The sequence below is a fragment of the Coffea eugenioides genome, chromosome 1, assembly GCF_003713205.1.
Source record: "Coffea eugenioides isolate CCC68of chromosome 1, Ceug_1.0, whole genome shotgun sequence".
NCBI classification, from domain to species: domain Eukaryota; kingdom Viridiplantae; phylum Streptophyta; class Magnoliopsida; order Gentianales; family Rubiaceae; genus Coffea; species Coffea eugenioides.
The window spans coordinates 39917911-39940857 of record NC_040035.1 but is presented as its reverse complement, the minus strand read 5'-3'; the positions used below and the strand labels follow the sequence as shown (position 1 = coordinate 39940857).

Below are 22947 nucleotides of genomic sequence, written 5' to 3'. Positions count from 1 at the left end.
TCTTTCGCTTTTATACTTTTAGTATAAAGATTTTGCTTACACTAGTTGGTTGGATATACACCGCATGTAAGGATAATTCACAAGTGAGAACATGGCAAACAGGTTAAAATCAGTTTCTCAAAAAATGAGGGATTTGAAGTTAATCTGATCAAAATTTAAGGATGTGGGAATGCAATTAAGACTAACTCTTAGGCGCAAGCAAGTATAATTAATGTAACGTGTCTCTGACTCTCGAAAAATGCACAAGGCACGACGTCTCCGCAGAGTAAAGCTACTACCTAAGGACCAACCAACTAGTTATTTTATTGTCTTGGCATCGGATATATAGCAGTTAGTCCTGTTAGACTGCAGAAATATACCTGCTTGTTGAGAATTTTTTAGATTATATACGTAGCTTCTGAGTTCTCAATCAGTCATTGAGCTTCGATTTCCACCTGGGATCAGCTCATTTGACATAAAAATGGAGGGAAATGGGACAAAAAGTCCGCCTTCAGAAGCTGGCAATGGTAGTCTTGTGTTTGCAGTGAATGGAGAGAAGTTTGAGCTGGCAACTATTGACCCTTCAACTACTTTGCTTCAGTTCTTGCGTTATCATACTCGTTTCAAGAGTGTCAAGCTTGGTTGTGGTGAAGGTCTGCTTCTATTCTTTGATTTGTTTTCTGGTTTTTGAGTACTTAATGTTTTAAGTTTCTGTTTATCAGTTTATATTTGCTGTTGTGATTTGTTGAACTATTTTCAGATGGATACAGAAAGCATGGCCATATTGATCCAAAATGAGAATGAATGAGTGAACTTCTTGTGCAGGTTGACTGGTGACCGTCTTGCAATGTTTTCTTGCTCTTTATTAATCTCTTTGTTTCTGCCAAGTTTTTGAGATTTCTTTTATTGGGGATGCTGGTGTTAGGATTCAGAGGTTGGTTCCATTGAGGAATCAGTTACAATTCAGAGGGAATGATCTTGATAACATCTAATTACCAATAAAACATACTCTCTAGAATTCGATTTTTGGAGTTCAAATTGCCTTTTTTTTTTTCATATGCCAATGTGTAACAGAATGAGATGTTATTGCTTTCCCTTCTGAAAGTTGACTTCAGGTTGAGTGCTAAATAGTTTCTTACTTTTTAAGAATTTTTCCATTTACCACGTTGTCAAAGGCAAATGGTATGATTTTTTTTTTTTAAAACAAGTTCAAACGTCTAAACTAACCAATTTTAATTCACTGGATATAATCTTCACTGTCATGGAATTGCATAATTATTTTTGGTGCACTATTTCAGACCAAATACATTAAAATTTCCGGTCCTCTGACATAGTTGTCTTACTTTAGCCTAAAAGCTCTTATGATTTAATTAGGATTGCCTTCATATGACGTTCAACGTAGGAGACATTCTGCTACATTGCAGTGAATGTGAGAAGACAGAATTCGAGAGAACTTTGCCATCTAATCACTGACATTGCTTCATTATAACCCAGTTACTGCATTAGTAGATTTGTTTTAGAAATATTTTGACACAATTTATTTCACATCTTTTGTTATGATACTGGTAGCAGGTTAAAAAAAATTAGTTATGCCTCTAGATAGATAAATTCAACAGAATTTAAATCAGTGTATAATTTCTTCACTTGACTATTGTGTTAAAGATGGCTAATAGTGGGTGCATGCTGTACTTGTTGAAGCTGTCCATCCAACTAATAGACTTTTTATTCTTTTAATGGCACAGGTGGTTGTGGTGCTTGTGTTGTTATGCTGTCTAAATATAACCCTGAGCTTGATCAAGTTGAAGATTTTTCTGTGAGTTCGTGTCTAACACTTCTTTGCAGTGTAAATGGTTGCTCAATTACTACCAGCGAAGGACTTGGAAACAGTAAAGATGGTTTCCATCCTATTCATCAAAGATTTGCTGGATTCCATGCTTCTCAGTGTGGATATTGCACCCCTGGAATGTGCATGTCATTTTTTTCAGCACTCGCAAAAGCTGAAAAAACAAATAGGCCAGAACCATCACCAGGATTTTCCAAGCTGACTGTTTCTGAAGCTGAAAAGGCTATAGCAGGAAACCTGTGTCGCTGTACTGGATATAGACCCATTGCTGATGCCTGCAAAAGTTTTGCTGCTGATGTTGATTTGGAGGATTTGGGACTGAACTCCTTTTGGAGAAAAGGAGAGCCAAAGGAGGTTAAGTTTAGTAGATTGCCTTTGTATACTCCCGATGGTAGGTTCAGTAGATTTCCAGAATTTTTGAAAGGTAGGTCCAAGTCACCAAAGAGCTTGCATTTAGAAAACAGTTCCTGGTACACTCCTACTACTCTTGAGGAGCTTAGAAGCTTGTTGAACTTCAACTTGATTGAGAATGATAAGCTTAGGCTAGTAGTTGGTAACACTGGGATGGGTTATTACAAAGAACTAGATAATTACGACAGATACATTGATTTGAGATATTTGTCTGAGCTTCAAACGATTAGAAGAAATCACCATGGAATCGAAATTGGGGCTGCAGTGACAATCTCTAAAGTTATTGCATGTTTGAAGGATGCTGATACCATAAATTATTCCTCCGATGGCAAGCAGGTCTTTGAAAAGATTGCTAACCATATGGAGAAAATTGCTTCAGGGTTCATTAGAAACTCAGCAAGTATTGGTGGAAATTTGGTAATGGCACAAAGAAAAAGTTTTCCTTCAGATATAGCTACTATACTTCTTGCTGTAGGTTCTATTGTTAGTATAACAACCGGTCACAAGCATGAAAGTATCACATTAGAGGAATTTTTGGTAAGACCACCCATGGATTCAAGAAGTGTGCTACTCAGTGTCCAGATTCCGCATTTGGAGCCAAAAGGAAATGGTAACAACAGTGGATCCAATTCCAAATTGGTTTTTGAGACCTATCGTGCTGCACCACGACCACTGGGAAATGCTTTGCCTTATTTGAATGCAGCATTCCTAGCTGATGTGTCTCATCAAGTAAGTGGAGTTCTAGTAAATAATATCCAATTGGTTTTTGGTGCTTATGGGACTAAACATGCAACAAGAGCAAGAAAGGTTGAGGAGTACCTTTCAGGGAGGATGCTAAGTGCTAGTGTTCTATATGAAGCAGTAAAGTTAGTTAAAGTGGATGTAATGCCTGCAGTTGGCACTTCACATGCTGCTTACAGGACGAGCTTGGCAATTGGTTTTCTTTTCCAGTTTCTTTCTCCATTTTTGAGAGTTGGTTCTGTGGCTTGTGGTGGTCTATCCAATGGCTTGACTGGTGATTTGCTGAAGGATTCTTTGGAAAACCATAGAGATACTTCTCTATGTCAATGGGAATATTCAAAATTGTTGTCATCAGCAAAGCAGGAGTTGAAATCAAGTAAAGAGTACTATCCAGTTGGAGAACCAATTACTAAGTCTGGTGCTGCCATCCAAGCTTCAGGTATACTTTTATTCCAAAGTTTTGTGGGAATAGTTTGTCTTAGACATGGTTTGTCAGATATCTTCAGTTCCAATTGTTGTACCAGGTTCAATTCGTTACTGTTAAGGGCCTTTTAGGGGCATAGGTCTTGAACTTACTTGAAAACCTGGATTAGGTTGCCTTCAACCCTATCTAAACTTCATTTGTGGATAGCTACTTGCACCATTCCTTTATTTTTTGGTTTTAATGGGATGGGGTGGTATGATAGTGGTAAATTGATGTCAAAACTGAAGCAAGATTGATCTCTATTTATGTCAAATATACTAGTTTTGTCCACTTGTACATTGTACTATTTTCTTGAATCACTTTTTTCCATCATGATCATCATCTTTCTTCACATTTTAGTTTATCATGATCGATTTCACAGGAGAAGCGGTGTATGTTGATGACATTCCATCACCTCCAAACTGTCTCCATGGAGCCTTTATCTATAGTACAAAACCTTTAGCAAGGGTAAAAGGTGTGGACTTGGAATCAAATAATCAACTAAGTGGAGTTGCTGCTCTTATATCTTATAAAGATATTCCAGAACAAGGGGAAAATGTAGGATCTAAGGCTATGTTTGGTTCTGAACCTTTATTTGCTGATGACCTCACCAGGTGTGCAGGACAGCAAATAGCATTCGTGGTTAGTCCATACTTCCACAGTCCACTCTTTCTATTGTAGATACTCCTTAACAATTCAAGCTAACGAGTCTCATCATATGCCCGTTAATATCTGTAAATGGAACATCTATAGGTAGCAAACACACAAAAGTTTGCTGATATTGCAGCAAACTCAGCTCTGGTCAAGTATGACACTGCAAATCTGGATCCACCAATTTTAACCGTTGAAGAAGCTGTTGAGAGGTCAAGCTTTTTTCAGGTCCCTCCTTTCTTGTACCCAAAACAGGTTGGTGATTTCTCAAAAGGAATGGCTGAAGCTGATCACAAAATTCTTTCTGCTGAGGTATTGTCAAATAGTTTTGAAACATTTTCTGAAACTGTCTTGATATTGTCAAGAACAGCATTCCAGGATTAGATGCTGGAAAGCCATGCTTATAACCAAATTCATCTGCTGTTGTAATTTCCAGATCAAACTTCCTTCACAGTACTACTTTTATATGGAGACACAAACTGCCCTTGCTGTCCCGGATGAAGACAATTGCATGGTGGTTTATAGCTCAATTCAATGTCCAGAGCTCACTCACAGTGTAATCGCAACATGTCTTGGAGTTCCCGAGCATAATATTCGTGTAATTACAAGAAGAGTTGGTGGAGGCTTTGGAGGCAAGGCAATTAAAGCAATGCCTGTGAGTATTAATAACATCAAAATTAAGTTTTTCTCTCATTAACAGTCTATTTGCTTCCATTGGAGATTATGTTGCCATCTTTAGTATCATAAATCAAAGATGCTACCCTGAAATTATAGAAAAATCCCATCAATTTTGCATCACTCTTTCCCTCATCGTTTTATTTTGCTTTTTGGTGGATGGGAGTCTCCGGGCATGCTCTGCACGAGGGGAGATAAGTGGAGACTCAAGATGAGCTTATGATGTGTTTGATGCATAGAAATATGCATGTGCATATACAGCTCAGAATTCAATCCACTTTCTGATTTGCTCTTATGTCTTTTATGGTGTCTCATGTTTCCATAGCCCTATTTTGTTTGGTGCAAGAACTAACAACAGTTGTGTTGTTTAGGTTGCTACAGCATGTGCACTTGCAGCACATAAATTACGCCGCCCTGTCAGGACATATCTCAATCGCAAGACTGACACTATATTGAGTGGAGGAAGACATCCAATGAAAATAACTTACAGTGTCGGATTCAAATCAAATGGAAAGGTCACAGCCTTGCACCTTGACATATTAATCAATTCAGGGATATCTACAGATATAAGCCCCCTCATGCCAGCAATGATAATTGGAGCCCTTAAAAAGTATAATTGGGGTGCTCTGTCATTTGACATAAAAGTTTGCAAGACAAATCATTCTAGCAAATCTGCAATGAGAGCTCCTGGGGACGCTCAAGGATCTTTTATTGCTGAAGCTGTTATAGAACATGTAGCATCCATACTTTCCATGGAGGTAGACTCTGTTAGGAACTTGAATCTTCATACATTTCAAAGCCTTAATGTGTTCTATGGGGAGTCTGCAGGTGAAGCACTAGAATATACGTTGACCGACATGTGGGAAAAATTGGGTGCATCTTCATGCTTACTCCAGAGAAAGGAAATGATAGAGCAGTTTAATCAGATCAACAGATGGAAAAAAAGAGGTATTTCGCGGGTTCCAATTATATATGAAGTAACTCTAAGACCAACCCCTGGAAAAGTTAGCATACTCTCGGATGGATCCATTGTTGTAGAAGTAGGAGGAATAGAAATAGGCCAGGGGCTCTGGACTAAGGTAAAACAGATGACTGCATTTGCTCTCAGTTCAATTGGATGTAGTGGGACTGAGAACCTGGTGGAAAAAGTACGAGTTGTACAAGCAGATACCTTAAGCTTGGTGCAAGGGGGTTTCACTGCTGGAAGCACAACATCTGAATCAAGCTGTGAAGCAGTCAGATTATGCTGCAATGTCTTAGTTGAAAGACTAGCCCCACTCAAAAGTAAGTTGGAGGAACAAATGGGTCCTGTTAATTGGGATGTCCTGATACTTCAGGTATCTTTCATCACCCTGTTGGATGCTTTTCCTAACTTCTTCATGTTATAACTCTAGGTGATAATCTGATCTACGCTTCCTCATGTTTGATTTGTAAGACAAGATTCTTGTCTTCCTTTAATATCTGCTGTTATTTTGATATTCTTTTTTCAGAAACAAATAGATAGCATAGTCAATAACTAGCTCAGTTCTGTCAATCTAGTTCTCCCCATGAAATGTTTCCAAATTTAGGGTTGAACAAAGAGATCTGTTTTGCATGATTCTCAAGTGATTAACCACAATATTCGATATGGCATCCGGAACTATGAGCCATCATAAACCTACCAAGACTGGACAAAGTATTTTCTAGTCTAGTAAGATTACAGATTAATAACTTCCATATTTTAGGTACAAATATGAGGGTTTGATTCTTATGGTCACCATATTCCCATCCCACTTCTTCTTCCCTTGTCTTCCCCTTCTTGTCAAACAGAAGGAAAAGGTTGGGGGAGCAAAAAATCTTCCTTTGCTGCTTCTTCAACCTGTCTAGGATTGTTGGTCAGACTAAATGTTGAATAAATTGCTGTGGCCTCTTTTCACATTTTTCATTTGGGATTTCTCTGACTGTAGGCACATTATCAATCTGTGAACTTGGCTGCAAATTCTTACTATGTGCCTGATTCCAGTTTCATGCGTTACCTGAACTATGGTGTTGCTGTTAGCGAGGTAAATTTGTTTTCCTCTGCTTTCTCTATGAGACAATGACGACATGTTTATCTCTTAATCTATTCATATAACTTCAAATGATGGATATTCAGTGATGGACCATTTTAATTGAGCAAGATACTATTACATTGGAGAAATCATGGAATACTAATCTGCTTTGGTCTCAGAATGAATGGTCTGAAATGATGTCTTTGTTTGTATTGCAGGTAGAGATAAATATACTGACAGGAGAAGCTAAAATTGTGCAAGCAGACATTCTCTATGATTCTGGACAAAGCATGAACCCTGCAGTGGATTTGGGACAGGTTAGTGAGCTTCTTCTTAATATCTATCCAATCTACAGAAAATATCCATGTACATGTGCTGTATTGATTAAATTTATTTGGAGTATATCTCTTGTTGTCTGTTACTCGATCCACATTTTAATTTTCTAAGCAAACCGAGTTCATAGCCAAAGAGATCACTATGTCCTGCAATATTCTTCTTACAGATCGAAGGAGCTTTTGTTCAAGGAATTGGATTCTTTATGCACGAAGAATACCTTATCAATGAAGATGGATTGACAATTTCAGATGGCACATGGACGTACAAAATCCCAACTATTGATACCATACCGATGCAGTTGAATGTCGAAGTGCTAAATAGTGGACATCACCAAAAGCACATTCTATCATCTAAAGGTATCTCTGCAAGTTTCTCAACTATGTTACAAGACAATTGACTTTCTACAAGCATTATGGTCTTTGCTGCTTTCTGGCATCACATGCTGTCTAAATCTGTTGGTATCATAAGTCTGGAAATAACAAAGGAAACAGAATGAAGAATAATGATGACTCTTCTTTTCCTACTTCAAACTAAAAACTTTTCATAATGCATCTTAGAACACTCCAGTGCACTACAGAATATGTGTAATCTTTCATTCAGTAATCATTGAATGATCTTAACTAGTAAATTGCAAGTATCAAAGTTCCTAGTGCTGAAAACATACATAGCTGTCCTAACATCCAACTGAAGGTGGCAAAACGTATGATCCACCAGACTTGAGCTATTAGACTGTTATGAATAGTTAACCTTCTATCTACAAAAGAGACCTACCACCACTGCTAATCTAGGTATTACAATTGATGATGTATTTGCTAATATCAATAACTGGAACTGTTTGAGGAAAAAAATGTAATGGGATAATAGATGTAAACTTCTTAGCATTGGAATTGAAATGTGAAACAATCAGTCCAAGAAATTTAAGATAAACCAACTGGCTGGGGCACATGAACAAATCTGCACATGCAAGCAATAAATTTGTATGGATTTTTAAGCTGGAACTGGACCATTTTGTAGCCTCTGGAGAACCACCATTGCTTCTGGCGGCCTCAGTACATTGTGCAACTAGGGAGGCAATTAGAGAAGCCTGGAAACAGCTAAGTAGTTGGAACATACTTGATGGACCTGATCCAGCATTCCAGTTGGATGTCCCAGCTACTATGCCTGTTGTGAAGAAAGCCTGTGGCTTGGATAATGTGGAAAGGTACTTGGAATGCTTGCTCCATGGATTTGATGATCCCACAGACACTTAACCTCAGTGTATGCAACAATCATAGGACAAATGCATGTTGTTACTCTCCTTGAATGATAGCAAATCATCATAAGGCAAAATAAATAGGGAAATCTCCTTTGATCAATATCATTACCTTATTAAAGTGCCACATTTTCCTATGTTATTGATCTTGTGATTTTCTGTATCATATATTGTTTCTTGGTGAAAAACCCTGAGCCTGTGCCGTGGTAAAGGACTGATCTATTGTGCATGTTCATGTTGATTTACATTCATGCAATGATGCAAACAAACTACAATCTATCAACTTGCACAGAAAATCTCCCACAAACTTATTATGATCATGTAAATGTTCAGAAAACCAGCTTGAAGAATGAAGAGGCTACCATCTTAAATTCTTGCTTAACTCAATTGGGATTCCAAGAAATGGCTATCTACATTAGCTTGCAGGCAATCAATTCAATATTAACTTAGAAAATTTCTAAGTTCATTCTTTTATCTCAAGGCAATGAAAATGGTACTAACACATCAATAGTAAACTAATGCAGTTAATTGGATTGCCAATGTCCAATATGGAAGTGCCAATATTCTCAACATATGTAGTATAAATTAACATGAAATTGAATTTTAATTACAAATGACTGTAGCAAAAGAATAGAATGCAATTACAACTAATTAAAAGAAGGGCATCGTTGATATACATGCATCGTATATAAATCTAGAGATTTTGAGCTTTGAGAATTTGCTTTTTAGCATGAAAAAAAAAAAGTTGAACAACCATGTAATTCCTTAATTTGGATTAAATGTTTCTATTCTTCATAGATAGACTGGTAAATCCTCAGTTCATAATTTCAACTAGAGACAAATTTCAAACAAGAAAAATTAAAAAGAAAGAAGAAGAAAAAGTAGGAGAAAAGAAAAACCAAGAGAAAAAAAATGAAAAAAACTTATGGGCTCATCATAATCCCATATAAGTCCAATTGTATAATGGGTTTCAGCCTGTCGTAGCCCAAATCCTAAGGCCGCTGAGTCGAGGCCTATGTATTTAGGGAAATGGGATCCGGTCTTCTTCTTCAGCTACTCTTCTTTTTATTTTCCCTTGGTCCCGAAAAAGAAGATAAATAATGTTGTATAATTGTGTATAAATAATGCTACAGTATATTTCTTTTTCAATGAATTTAGCAAATTATTTATAATTCACGTAAAATTTTGTTTGGTTGCTTTCTCCTTTTGTTTGGTGTGAGCACTAAACTAATATCTCCTTAACCTAAAATTCTGGCATTTATTTTTCGTTTTTGATTTGCATTTGATTTTAAGTAATCACACTGAAATTCACGAACTGAATGTTTAATATGACAGATTTAAAGAATGATGTTTGTGATTAACTTTAATTATTTGTGTAATAAAGCATATATAAGTGTGATCAAATTTACAATTAGAAATGATTATCTTCAATATGATTAAATGGCAAACTAATTACTCGGACACTCGAATCAAGTCCGAATCAGTAAGAGCTCGTCCTTGGAAATTTAAAAAATTTTGAATAGCATTTATATTTGCAAATGTTGTAAGTATGGCTCGAACTTGACTCAATTAGCATAAAAATTATCAAATTCACATGTAAAATAATTCACAGTATTTTAGCTCGACTCAGATTTAGCTCAGTTAAACTTGTCTAAAATTGAGCTCCACAAATAAACAAGTAAAGTATGAATAGATTTCACACTCATCAACGCATTATACAAATGATGAAAAATAGGATGGTAATAATCCCTAATTTACCACAAAGTTACGGACAAATAATCATCACTAGTTTCTAACTAGGAAATTGGCAGCACCTCCTCCTGTATATCCAATTTGCCATTCTCTATTTTTGACTCAACATCTCTATACCCTCCCTCTCTCTCTCTCTCTCTGCACTAGAGTTCTGTAGCCACTAAAACTAGTCTTTCCGTGGACGACAACATCATTCATGCGTGCTACATATCCCACTTCATCTTCTAACTCTTTCTTTTTTTTTCCCATCAATGCTCTTTTTCAGAACTTCTGCAATTTATTTAGCCCCCTTAAAAAATTGACGCATAAATAAAATAAATGAATAAAGAAAACAACTTAAATAATTCAAGAAGCAAAAGAAAGCAAAACTATTCATAGAAGTTTGGCTTCATTCCTATTTGTGATCCGTTTTCTGCACAGCATTAAACCAAGACATCAAAATGGTGCAATTTTTGCAATTGTGCAAAACGGCACATGTCAAGATCATACTGTTTCATACTGAGTGGGTGGGATTGAATTTGATTCAAACCCTTCAATGAATGTGCCAAAACAGTTCTATTCTTTCTTTGTGTTATTTGGTAGTTCACATATTTTTTGAGTTGATTGCACGCAATTGTTGTGTTGGTGCATATACTTCCACCGTACAAAAGCATGATAGTTGTTGACACTTGTGAGTTTTGGTCGAATGTCTAAGAAATGTAAAAAGACAAATTTAGGATGAAAGGAAGGTTCGTCTTAGGGCATTATATAATTCTTATGGGATTAATCTTATATGTACTGTCAGTGTATATACTATCACCATTAGATATATGACATATGTGCAAAATTTAAATTTAAAATTTAAAATTTGCTCATGTGCCATGCATCCAATCGTAATAATGTATAAACTAACAGTACATATAAACATTATTCATTCTTATATAGTTCAATCGTACTCACACATATTGACAAAATTTTAATTTTGTTAAAACATTTTTCTAATCATAGAAAAAAGTATAGAAGATTTTGTATATTAGTAAAAAATAATAATATTTGCCTATAGATACCCGCTAATAATAAAAATTTTAATGATAGCCTGATATAATGAACGTGAAAACAATATACAATATGGACGTAAATAAATGTGATCTTGCACTCCAAAAATAGATGAGCTCTTGTCCTTCCCAATTCCCTAGATAAAGTATGTAAAAATCCCTATTGAGGATGACTGTATATGACATTTTGGTTGAGTGTTGGCAGCCGCGGCGCCGGGGGGCCGGGAGGGGAGGAAGGAGGGGCATGGGACATGTAGAAAAAAGTATATGACATCAACTATAAATAGGAATGACAACGAGGCAGGAGTGAGGTCTTACTGCTCACTAGTCCTATCTACCCTCCTCCCCCTTGCTTCTCCCCCAAGGGTTAAAAATTTTTTGTTGTATAATTGCATTGTAACTAAATTTTAGTAAAAAATCAAGTACTTAAATATCAATACATCACCAAGTAATTATCCACTATAATTTCACAATTGAAATCTATAAAAATAATCAAACAAAAGTTATTTAAATACAATCTAATATAATGAGACAAGTACAACTAAAGTAGTCAAATTTTTATTTTTGAGACAAATACAATCACTAAATTATTACTGTATTTTTTTAAAGAAAATAATTGTTATTGTATTAAATGTAATTAGGAATATAATATAAACATATTAGTAAGTTTAGCATATATAATTAATAATTTTTATTAGTAGAAATATATAATTATTAATATAATTGATAATATTAATTATATTATATATACTAATATATATTATATAATATTTATAATTAATAATATTATTTTTATAAGTTTGTAATTAATTATATATATAATTATTTTTAACAGGTGGCGGGGACGAGAATGGGGCGGAGGTATACTTCCTCAGTCCCCGCCCCATTTTTAAGGGGGAAAGAAAATTTCCCCCCGTCCCGGCCCACCTCCCGCTCCATTAGCCCCCTTGTGTGCACGGTGCACATGCTCCAATTGCCATCCCTAAGTATGAAGGGCAATTGTCTGATTTGTTGAAATTTGAAGAGGTTGGAGTTGAAATTAACGCTAACTTTAAGACAAGAGCTGACATGTGACACCAATGTGTGCATGTGTGTAAAATCTAGGACGCATTAAACTACTGAATGGTTTCACTGGGGGTCAGCAACACTTTAACTGTTATTCTCTTGTAGACTTTAACTGCAAAAGGACAAAGATGGCTACTTTCTTCTGTTCTTTTTTCCTGATATATACAAGCTTCTGAGTCCGTCCCTGAGCTTCTATTCCCTCTAAGGAACAGCTCAGGTTGCTCAAAAATGGAGGAAACTGAGAAAAAGGGTCCTAGGAATGGAAATCTTGTGTTTGCAATCAATGGAGAGAAGTTTGAGCTGACAAATATCGACCCTTCAACTACTTTGCTTGAGTTCTTGCGCTCTCATACTCGTTTCAAGAGTCCAAAGCTTGGCTGTGGTGAAGGTCAGGCTATTTCTCTTTTATCCAACTGCGTTGTTTTTGCATCTTTTATTAATGTTGCAGTTTGTAAATTCAGTTTTGCGTATGCTGCTAGGAGTTCTTGAAGTGTTTTTAAGATGGATTGGTCTTTTTGTATCTGTTGTTTCTGTTTGACAGACAGAGAGATTGTCCATTTGGCCCCAAATGCAGAATGAGTTGAACTTCTTGTTAAGGTTGATAAGTAATGACGATTTTGCAGATTGCTTTCATATATTTGTTGATTTAATTTAATGCTTCATTGTTTTCTTGGAGTGGGGTGGGGGGAAAGTTTGTTGGAGCCTAGAATTAGGAAGTGGAACGAATTATAGAAATAGGTTGAAATTCAAAAGCATTAAGGTTGAGAATGTATAATTAACAAGATATCAGATTCTCTAGGATCCGACTTTTTGAGTTCAAATAAAATAAGCAACTGCTTTGGCTGAAAATGCTTTCTTTTTTTTTTTGGTTGGGGTGGGGGTGAGGGGTGGCGGTGGAATGCTTTGGTGCTTACATTCTCTGGCAGTTGGCCTCACTGCAGGGGCCAATGGATTCTTATATTGTGCCCAGAGTATTTTTTTCGCTCAATATATCACCAAAATGAATGGCATGATTTTCATAATCTGAATTGCTATTGGAATTTAAGTCTCCACATGTCTCACAGATTGACATGGTTGTAATTGGAGAATGTTTCAAGGATAGGAATTGGTTTACGTTGTCATGTTTAAATGGTTACAACCAACTTATTATTAAAAATGAAATCATAGTATTTGATGTTTCAATTATGGAGGAATAGAAATTCTGTACTAAATTGAAGTTTGACATAATTTCTAACTTGAATCGAAGTTCTGTTACTGAACTGGAACTGTCTTCTTCTCAATAAATTTGGTACACTAGGTTTATAAGCTTATTTATGTTGCATTTGATGTGGAATATAGATTTCAAGAAAGTTATCCTGAATTACCATATGGCTGATCTAGTTGCGAGCTTTCCTTACCTGTTAACTGGTTTACTGGAGAACTTCTCTAACAAATATTTTGACACTATTATTTTGCTTTTCACCTTGTACTTAGCAAGCATCTTGAGGTGCCAAGAAATTTCTCTAGATCAGGAATATTCTGCAAAACTTAACTGAGTTATAGTGCCTTTATGTTTTGTTTCAAAATTAGTTCACCGTGTGCACACATTACTTATTAATGATGTTTATTCAACTAAAGCTTTCCATTGCTCTGCCAAGACAGGTGGTTGTGGTGCTTGTGTTGTATTGTTGTCAAAGCATGACCCTATTCTTGATCAAGTCGAGGATTTTACTGTAAGTTCATGTCTTACACTTCTTTGCAGTCTAAATGGCTGCTCAATCACTACAAGTGAAGGACTAGGAAATAGTAAAGATGGTTTCCATCCAATTCATGAAAGGTTTGCTGGCTTCCACGCATCTCAGTGTGGTTTTTGCACTCCTGGAATGTGCATGTCACTTTTCTCAGCACTCACCAATGCTGAAAAAACACATGGGCCCGAACCTCTAACAGGATTCTCCAAGCTTACTGTTTCTGAAGCTGAAAGGGCTATAGCTGGAAATCTTTGTCGCTGTACTGGTTATAGACCCATAGCTGATGCCTGCAAAAGTTTTGCTGCAGATGTTGATTTGGAGGATTTGGGAATCAATTCTTTTTGGAGAAAAGGAGAGCCAAAGGAGGTTAAATTGAAGAGATTGCCTTCATATTATCCGAAAGATAGGGTTACTAAATTTCCAGAGTTTTTGAAAGGTAGGTCCACGTTAAAAATGAAGATAAATTTAGAAAACTTTTCTTGGTACATTCCTACAAATCTTGAGGAGCTTAGAAGCTTGTTCAACTCCAATGTTGCTGATGATGTGCAGATTAAGCTAGTAGTTGGCAGCACTGGGATGGGTTACTACAAGGAACTAGAGCACTATGACAGATACATTGATCTGAGATATGTACCTGAGCTTTCGATGATTAGAAGAAATGAGAAGGAGATTATCATTGGGGCTGCTGTGACAATTTCTAGAGTTATTGTATTTCTGAAGGAAAATGATACAGGAAATTCTTCTTCTGATGGCAAGCAAGTCTTTCTAAAAATTGCCAATCACATGGAGAAAATTGCCTCAGGATTCATTAGGAACTCAGGAAGTATTGGGGGGAACTTGGTGATGGCACAAAGGAAACATTTTCCTTCAGATATAACTACTATTCTTATTGCTGTTAGTTCAACTGTTAGTATAATGACTGGTCATAAGCATGAAACTCTCACACTGGAAGAATTCTTGGCAAGACCACCAATACACACGAGAAGTGTGCTTCTCAGTATCCAGGTACCATTATTGGATCGAAAAATAAATGGTAACGGTGGATCTGGTTCCAAATTGGCTTTTGAGACCTATCGTGCTTCACCAAGACCCCTCGGAAATGCTTTGCCTTATTTGAATGCTGCTTTCCTGGTTAATGTGTCTCATGCAAATGGAGTTATCGTAAATGATATCCGTCTGGTTTTTGGTGCTTATGGGACAAAACATTCAATACGAGCAAGGAAGGTTGAAGATTACCTTTCAGGAAAAAGGCTAAGTGCTAATGTTCTTTATGAAGCAGTAAAATTAGTCAAAGGAGCTGTAATACCTGAATTTGGCACTTCATATGCTGCTTATCGGAGTAGTTTGGCTGTTAGTTTCCTTTTTCAGTTTCTTTCCCCATTTGTCAATTTTGGTTCTGCTATTTGTGGTGGTTTATCTGATGAACTTGTCGGCCATCTGCCAAAGGATTCTTCCACAAACTGTAATGAAATTTCTACTGGTCAATTGGTGAATTCAGCAGTGTTGTCATCTGCAAAGCAGGAGGTGCAATCCGGTAGAGAATACTATCCAGTCGGAGAACCAACGACTAAGTCTGGTTCTGCCATTCAAGCTTCAGGTTTATTTCTCTTTTAGTTTTCTTGGATATTTAGTTTGTCCCAGACATGTCTAGTTTAATAATATGTCAGACAGTTAGAGTTCCAATGTCTCTGGTTCCTTCAGTTCTAGTTATTGAAGTTCTTCAATTGGTTAGTGGTAAGGGCCCTTCGAGGCCCTAGCTCTTTTATTTTTTGGTTTTTGGATTCCTGGTTTAGTTTTCTGCAGCCTAGCTTCGGATCATGGTAATCTTTTTTTAATGGCTAACCTGGTTTTGGAACAGGATCTATGAGAGCTTCAGTTAGAACTTGCATAGTACTTTTTATGTCTTGTTTCATCTACAGCAGTTTCTTTAAAATTGACTTTAAGCAGATCTCCACAATCTGAATGTGTTCAAAGAATGTGTTAGCACGTGCTTCTCTCTTGCACAGTGACTATATTTATAACTCTTAACTTCAATCTTGGAAATCCAGAATTGGATCTAAACTTTAGCATGTATTCCATATTTTTCAAAGGAAATCTCGTTTATGGCTGTTCTCTTGCTCTGTTCTTCTAGATTTTGAATTTCAGGGGTCTGGACATGGCCGAAGTTGTTTACAGATTGGACGTTAAAATTGTAAATCACATCAAAATTTTAGATGTGTACCTTGTGTTATGTTCTTTTCCTCATCTTTATCCATCATGATCATATTTCTTCTCCTTTGTCCTCCTAATCTAAGCTGTTCTCCAACTTCCCTCTTGCCTACTTTTCCTCCTCTCTTCTCTGCTGAAACAAAGCATGAATAGGTCCTCAAGGTTTTTATGTTACCTAGATCTACTCTGTAACTAAGAGACAGGATAGTTTCTCATGTCTTTGAATCTAAGTCAGTTCATTTTTCAGGGGAAGCAGTGTATGTTGATGACATTCCTTCACCTCCAAACTGTCTGCATGGAGCATTTATCTATAGTACAAAACCATTAGCACACGTAAGAGGTGTTGAAATAAAGTCATACACTCAACTTAATGGAGTTGCTGCTGTTATATCATACAAAGATATTCCAGAAGGAGGGGAAAATGTCGGATCTAAGACAATATTTGGTGTTGAACCTTTGTTTGCTGATGATCTAACCAGATGTGCAGGCGAGCCGATTGCATTGGTGGTAAATCCATACTTTCAATATCTTCTCTGTTGATTCAAGGTATTCCTTCCCCATGAATCCATTTATTCGTCACTATATCCTGTTAATGACTCTAAATGGAACAACTTTTTAGGTAGCAGAAACACAAAAGTCTGCCAATATTGCAGCCAACTCAGCTGTCATCAACTATGACACAGAGAATTTGGATCCACCAATTTTAACTGTTGAAGAAGCTGTTAAGAGGTCAAGTTTTTTTGAGGTCCCTCCTTTCCTGTACCCAGAAAAGGTTGGTGATTTCTCAAAAGGAATGGCTGAAGCTGATCACAAAATCCTCTGTTCTGAGGTACTCTAAACAATTTCTCAGACTTCAATTGTTTCGCAATATTCTCCTATAGTGGTAGTGGTCTTCATATTTTCAAGAATATTATTGCAGTATTAGATAGTGGGCAACCCATGCTTATTACCAATTTTATCTGCTGGCTATGATTTCCAGATCAAACTTGGATCACAAAACCATTTTTATATGGAGACACAAACGGCTCTAGCAGTCCCAGATGAAGACAATTGTATGGTGGTTTATAGTTCAATTCAGGTTCCAGAGTATGCTCAGATTGTGATCGCAAAATGTCTTGGTCTTCCACAGCATAATGTTCGTGTAATTACAAGAAGGGTTGGTGGAGGCTTTGGTGGCAAGGCAATAAGAGCAATGCCTGTGAGTATCATTAGTAAGAATGTTTAGTTTTTTCTTAATATGTTTTATGCAAATGTAGATGATTGCTACGGAAAGTGGAAGGCAAATATAACTTGAGGATGAACAAATCTTATGCATGCATAGATGTTAACCTGAATTCACGTCGTTAAGGAAAGAACAAAAGCAGAATACTGCTACTGTCACAGCTAATTCTGTTTAAAGAAATTGAGAAAGACTTTTTTGTTATCAATATTTGAAGTTACATACAGTAATTTTCATTGTCTGCATCTGCAATTAAGCTCTTCCTAGGTAATCAATGGTACGTCTCAAATCTCTCAAATTGCTACTGCAATCTGATACGTACAATATATTTTATATTTGATTAGCAAAGCAAACAAGATACATTTTCCACTATGCTGGATACTTGGGTGGCTGCCATATCTTGACTCCAGTGGACCATGATATTCTTCTTTTCATGTTCCTCGCAGTTTCTTTTTGATTCCTGATGAAGGACATATGGACTTCTGAAGTTAGGGATAAAGAAATGCAAATATGGTGTAATGTCTTTGTTTATTATTATGAAAATATAAAGAAAAGGTCTCTATCCTGATCTAAGAATGAAATCTCATAAATTTGCATCTTTTTTCCTTTTTCCTTTTATTTTTCATTTGGTGGCTGGTAGTCATCAAAACGAGAAATGGTCCAAGATTATTGGATTTGAGGAAAGCCTGACACAGTTTAGTGTTAATAATAGTATCCTGTTTGTTTGCCTGTGCGGATCTAGTGCATAAAAACATGCATCTCCAATTCTGCATTTGCATGCTCAGACTTCAATATTTTCTGATATGTTGTTCTATTTGTTGCCTGAATTATGGCTTCTTCTGTTTCCATATCTCTATCATTGTTGTGCCAAAACTTACCATTGTTCTTCTGTGTATCCTGGTCTTTTGTTCTACTTGTCATCTGACTTATGGTTTCTTCTGTTTCCGTAGCCTATTATTATTGATGCATGAACTTAAAACTGTGTTGTTTAGGTTGCTACAGCATGTGCACTTGCAGCACATAAATTACGCCGCCCAGTGAGGACATATCTCAATCGCAAAACTGACATGATAATAACTGGAGGAAGACATCCCATGAAAATAACCTATAGTGTTGGATTCAAATCAAATGGAAAGGTCACAGCCTTGCACCTTGACATACTAATTGATGCAGGGATAGGGGCGGATATAAGCCCTGTGATGCCATTAAACGTGCTTGGTTCCCTTAAAAAGTATAATTGGGGTGCATTGTCTTTTGACATAAAAGTTTGCAAGACTAACCATTCTAGCAAAACAGCAATGAGAGGCCCTGGGGAGGTGCAAGGATCTTTTATTGCTGAAACTATAGTAGAAAATGTTGCATCCATACTCTTAATGGAGGTAGATTCTGTTAGGAATATAAATCTTCACACATTTGAAAGCCTTAATGTGTTCTATGGGGGATCAGCAGGTGAAGCGCCAGAGTATACTTTGGGTGAAATATGGGATAAATTGGGTGCATCTTCATGTATGGTCCAGAGAATAAAAACGATAGAGCAATTTAATCAGCGCAACAGGTGGCATAAAAGAGGTATTTCACGGGTTCCAATTGTTCATCAACTTATAGTAAGACCAACCCCAGGCAGAGTTAGCATACTTTGGGATGGATCTATTGTTGTAGAAGTTGGAGGAATTGAGTTGGGACAGGGGCTCTGGACTAAGGTGAAACAGATGACTGCATATGCTCTCAGTTCAATTGGATGTGATGGAACTGAAAACCTTTTGGAAAAAGTACGAGTTATACAGTCAGACAGCTTAAGCTTAGTACAAGGAGGTTTCACTTCTGGAAGCACAACGTCTGAATCAAGCTGTGAAGCTGTCAGATTATGCTGCAACATCTTAGTTGAAAGACTAGGCCCGCTCAAAAGTAAGTTGCAGGAGCAAATGGGTGCAGTTAACTGGAATGCCCTGATACTTCAGGTATCTTCATCTGTATGTGACTTGCTTTTCTTAGCGCCACCATGATGTAACTTTAAATTATAAATTTGACTGAAGCACCCTCGTGTTCCATTAGTCAAATGAGCTTCTCGTCTTCCTCCAATATGTCATTTGGTAGCATTACTTCAGAGACAGAGAGTCCGTCATGGTATATTTGAAACAACCATAAAAACCCAAATTAAGTTCTCTCGATGAAGTTTTTCTTAGAAAAGATTTGGTTTAAAAATTAGGTCAGTATGATGAACCACAAAATATCACAAAGGCAACAATGCGTATTTTGATCATGGATTAATCAATACAAATATTGGATAGAAATCATAGCTATTCAACAAGGATGTATCAACAGGCTCTTGTGTTGTTTACGAGCTTGGTAAACATGTTAAAGATACCCTTTTCATATTACATTGCCACTTTCAAACCTGTCCAGGGTTTTTGGTCACTCTAGCAGGTGCACAAATTGTATGTGTGGTTAAGTGTTGATTTTGTGGTTTCCGTGACTGCAGGCACATTTTGAAGCTGTGAACTTGGCAGTGAATTCTTATTATGTTCCTGATTTGAATTCCATGCAGTATTTGAACTATGGTGCTGCTGTTAGTGAGGTAAATGTGCTCCTATCAACTTCATCTTTGAGACAACAGAAGTTATGTAATCTTCCAGTATGCACCTTTCTTGATCAAGCCAGATACAGCATAAAATAGGTGTTTTCTGGGGTCTTGAAATGATGGTATCAATGAATAAGCTGTTGTTCTTGCAGGTAGAGATAGACATACTGACTGGAGAAACTAAAATTATGCAATCAGATATCATGTATGATTGTGGACAGAGCATGAATCCTGCAGTGGATTTGGGACAGGTTAGATAGTTGCTTTTCTCACTGCTGTATGGAAGTTATCCACGTCTAATTTGTGGTCTATTGTTTAACTTTTATGAGAATATTAATTATTGCACCTCATATCTAATGTTTGATCTATTGTTTAACTTTTATGAGAATATTTATTGTTGTACCTCATGATCTCAATATACATCTGGATGTATTAAATAAGCTGAGCTCATTCACTAGGGTTATTTACCACAGTTTTCTGGCATTAAATTGAAATTAAAATTAAAAGAAAAAAGGAAGAAGAAAAAAAATTGCAAGTAAAAACTGCACCTATTGATGCAAGCGTTACACAATAGTTCAACCTTTTTCAATTCATCTGTCTTTACAAAGAGTCTGTTGGTTTGATGAGTATTAAGAGACAATGAGAGGATTGACGAGAGATAGGCCAACTATCGAGGAGGAAGAACAGAGAATTTGGAAGTAAAGAATGGAGAAGTCTGGTCTAAGGGAATAAGTAAGCAGAAGTCGATTTCTTTAAAATCCACTCCAAAGTCCGATTTTGGGAAAATTGATTTCTGTTCTTATGGAAAACATATAAAAACAACTATATTATTATTATTTCGATTAAAACCATGATATTTTGGTGAATAGCCCTCAATTACTATGCCTGAAATTTCTTCTTACAGATTGAAGGAGCTTTTGTTCAAGGGATTGGGTTCTTCATGCTCGAAGAGTACCTTACAGATGCAGATGGATTGACAATTTCAGACAGCACATGGACATACAAGATCCCAACAATTGACACCATTCCAAAGCAGCTCAATGTTGAAGTTTGGAACAGTGGACATAACAAAAAACGTGTTCTATCATCTAAAGGTATTTGTTTTAAGTTTCTCTACTGTCTCTTGAGGAACATTACCGTCAATTGAACTTCTACTTCCGTTGTTGGCTTGCTGTTTTCAAGTTGCAGGCACTGATTCAATCTGTTTGAATTATAGAAAATAGAGTTTGGAAAGGAAAACTGAAAGATTACAGAATAAATCTCTAATATTGTAATGAGTTTCTTTTTCCTGAATGAGAAAAAGAGAATTTCCATTAACTGTCTCCATTGCCACAACAATACTTAGGTAACCTGTGTTTTGTTTGAAATTTTCTGGTGATCTTAACTAATGAATAATGAGCTACTTGTTGCCATGCAATCTTTTGGAGGATAAAAGACAACAAAGTGGTAAGAAAAAGAACAGCTTAAGAGACTCAGCTGTGGACGGCTAAATGGATTAGTCACCAGACTTCAGCTATTCCGAGCTAGAGGCTTCTCCTATACAAAATAAAGAAAAAGATAAGATAGTGAAGCAGAGGCCTAGAACATGATCAATTTTGGTAGTTAGAACTTAGAACTCTTTGAAAGCAAACTCTGCTTGGGAAGAAATAATAATGTTTCAGCATTTAAATTGACATGTCAATGGAACCCTCAAGATGTAGTTCCTTACTAATGGTGGCTTCAAGATGCATTGTTCTCTTTTGTTCTAAAAACTACGATGTACTGCTTACTTGGGAAAGAAATATCTATCATGAATATTATGAGCAACTTTTTAATTCTACTAATCCCCTAGAGAACTGCTTATGTTAATGTCATTAGGAGCACTTAACAATCCATATATGATTTCTTCGGTTGAAGGGTACTTGTAGAGATATGCCTGACTAAAGAGAGTCTCCTAAACTCTTTGGATAAACGAGGATAGTGAGAGTATGATATACATGTAATTCCTAGTGTGGCAAGCTACTTATCACAAGATAAAGGAAATTGATCGATAAAATCAAGAAGAATTGTATTGAAGAGTAAGACTTACTGATCATAATTAGCAACAGCAGTAGTTCAATATGAATTTGTCCAAAGGGAAGAAAGCTGAAAGGTGGAAAACAGAGAATTTAGCTTAGGTATCTATTACTGCTGCAAACGCACGACACTCTTTCACACCTAGATAGAGCTTGAGCCGACTCATGTGCATGAAGACATTTCCATTTCCATTCAAGGAATGAAATTATATTGACCTTGACATGTGGAATCAAATGGTGCTATATAGCCTCTGGCGAACCACCACTGCTTCTGGCGGTTTCAGTACACTGTGCAACAAGAGCTGCGATTAAAGAAGCCAGAAAGCAGCTAAAATCTTGGAGCAGAATTGATGGACCTGATTCAGCATTCCAGTTGGATGTCCCAGCTATCATGCCTGTTGTGAAGAACCTCTGTGGCTTGGACATTGTAGAGAGGTACTTGGAGAGTTTGCTCACCGATTAATAAAATGCCATAAGCGGTCAATCTTGCTTTTGTCTGTAAAAAACTGTAAATATTGTAATAATTAGTTAGTGTCTGTAATAATCACAGTTTTTAGTTTCCTATGAGAAAAATGTTACCCTCCTTGAACAAGGCGTGTGTTTACTTTTATTAGTAGCTCATTGTTAACCAAATAAACCAGTGTGACTTTTGCTTTATTGATTTGATTACCATTTTCTTAATTGGATTAATTTTTTATATACTATAGGATTTAATTGTATGCCAACTAAGTTTAATTCGAATTAGAATATAAGTTTTACACGTGTGACTTTCATCTAAGTTGTATATACACTGTCACTAAATAAAAAATGAGTCCTTTTTAAATGTCTAATTTTCTTTATTCAGTGAGATTCTTAACTGCCTACTTTTCCATGTTTTTGAAGGTTAGATTGTATTGATATTTTGAGAAAGCTGTCCTTTGTAATCG

General features: G+C 36.4%; 2 protein-coding genes across 3 annotated transcripts; both read left to right on the top strand.

The window, feature by feature from the left end:
• Positions 1-460: 460 nt before the first annotated feature.
• On the top strand, positions 461-9331 carry LOC113772528 (abscisic-aldehyde oxidase-like). Its single transcript, XM_027317143.1, has 11 exons — positions 461-632; positions 1722-3413; positions 3820-4079; positions 4191-4400; positions 4525-4743; positions 5135-6100; positions 6710-6805; positions 7012-7110; positions 7296-7485; positions 8144-8342; positions 9274-9331. The coding sequence occupies exons 1-11, from the start codon at positions 461-463 to the stop codon at positions 9329-9331; spliced, it is 4161 nt and encodes a 1386-aa protein (XP_027172944.1).
• A 3119-nt stretch (positions 9332-12450) lies between these two features.
• LOC113751011 (abscisic-aldehyde oxidase-like) lies at positions 12451-22578 on the top strand. Of its 2 annotated transcripts, none has more exons than XM_027294865.1 (10): positions 12451-12620; positions 13874-15559; positions 16418-16677; positions 16790-16999; positions 17150-17368; positions 18382-19347; positions 19869-19964; positions 20120-20218; positions 20872-21061; positions 22270-22578. In XM_027294865.1, exons 1-10 carry the CDS (start codon positions 12461-12463, stop codon positions 22482-22484), a joined length of 4101 nt encoding a protein of 1366 aa, XP_027150666.1. In that variant the 5' UTR covers positions 12451-12460; the 3' UTR covers positions 22485-22578. The 2 variants fall into 2 exon arrangements, with proteins under 2 accessions (XP_027150666.1, XP_027150669.1); XM_027294868.1 differs by lacking the exon at positions 12451-12620 and having other exon boundaries at positions 14322-14398; positions 14512-15559.
• Positions 22579-22947: the final 369 nt, after the last annotated feature.

Excerpts from the sequence above, each read along its gene's own strand:
- LOC113751011 (XM_027294865.1), top strand. The coding sequence starts at position 12,461 with ATGGAGGAAACTGAGAAAAAGGGTCCTAGGAATGGAAATCTTGTGTTT. Across the intron at positions 19,348-19,868 it reads GGAATGCCCTGATACTTCAG|GCACATTTTGAAGCTGTGAA; the intron begins GTATCTTCATCT and ends CCGTGACTGCAG. Across the intron at positions 21,062-22,269 it reads ACGTGTTCTATCATCTAAAG|CCTCTGGCGAACCACCACTG; the intron begins GTATTTGTTTTA and ends GGTGCTATATAG.
- LOC113772528 (XM_027317143.1), top strand. The coding sequence starts at position 461 with ATGGAGGGAAATGGGACAAAAAGTCCGCCTTCAGAAGCTGGCAATGGT. Across the intron at positions 4,401-4,524 it reads ACAAAATTCTTTCTGCTGAG|ATCAAACTTCCTTCACAGTA; the intron begins GTATTGTCAAAT and ends TGTAATTTCCAG. Across the intron at positions 7,111-7,295 it reads CTGCAGTGGATTTGGGACAG|ATCGAAGGAGCTTTTGTTCA; the intron begins GTTAGTGAGCTT and ends TTCTTCTTACAG.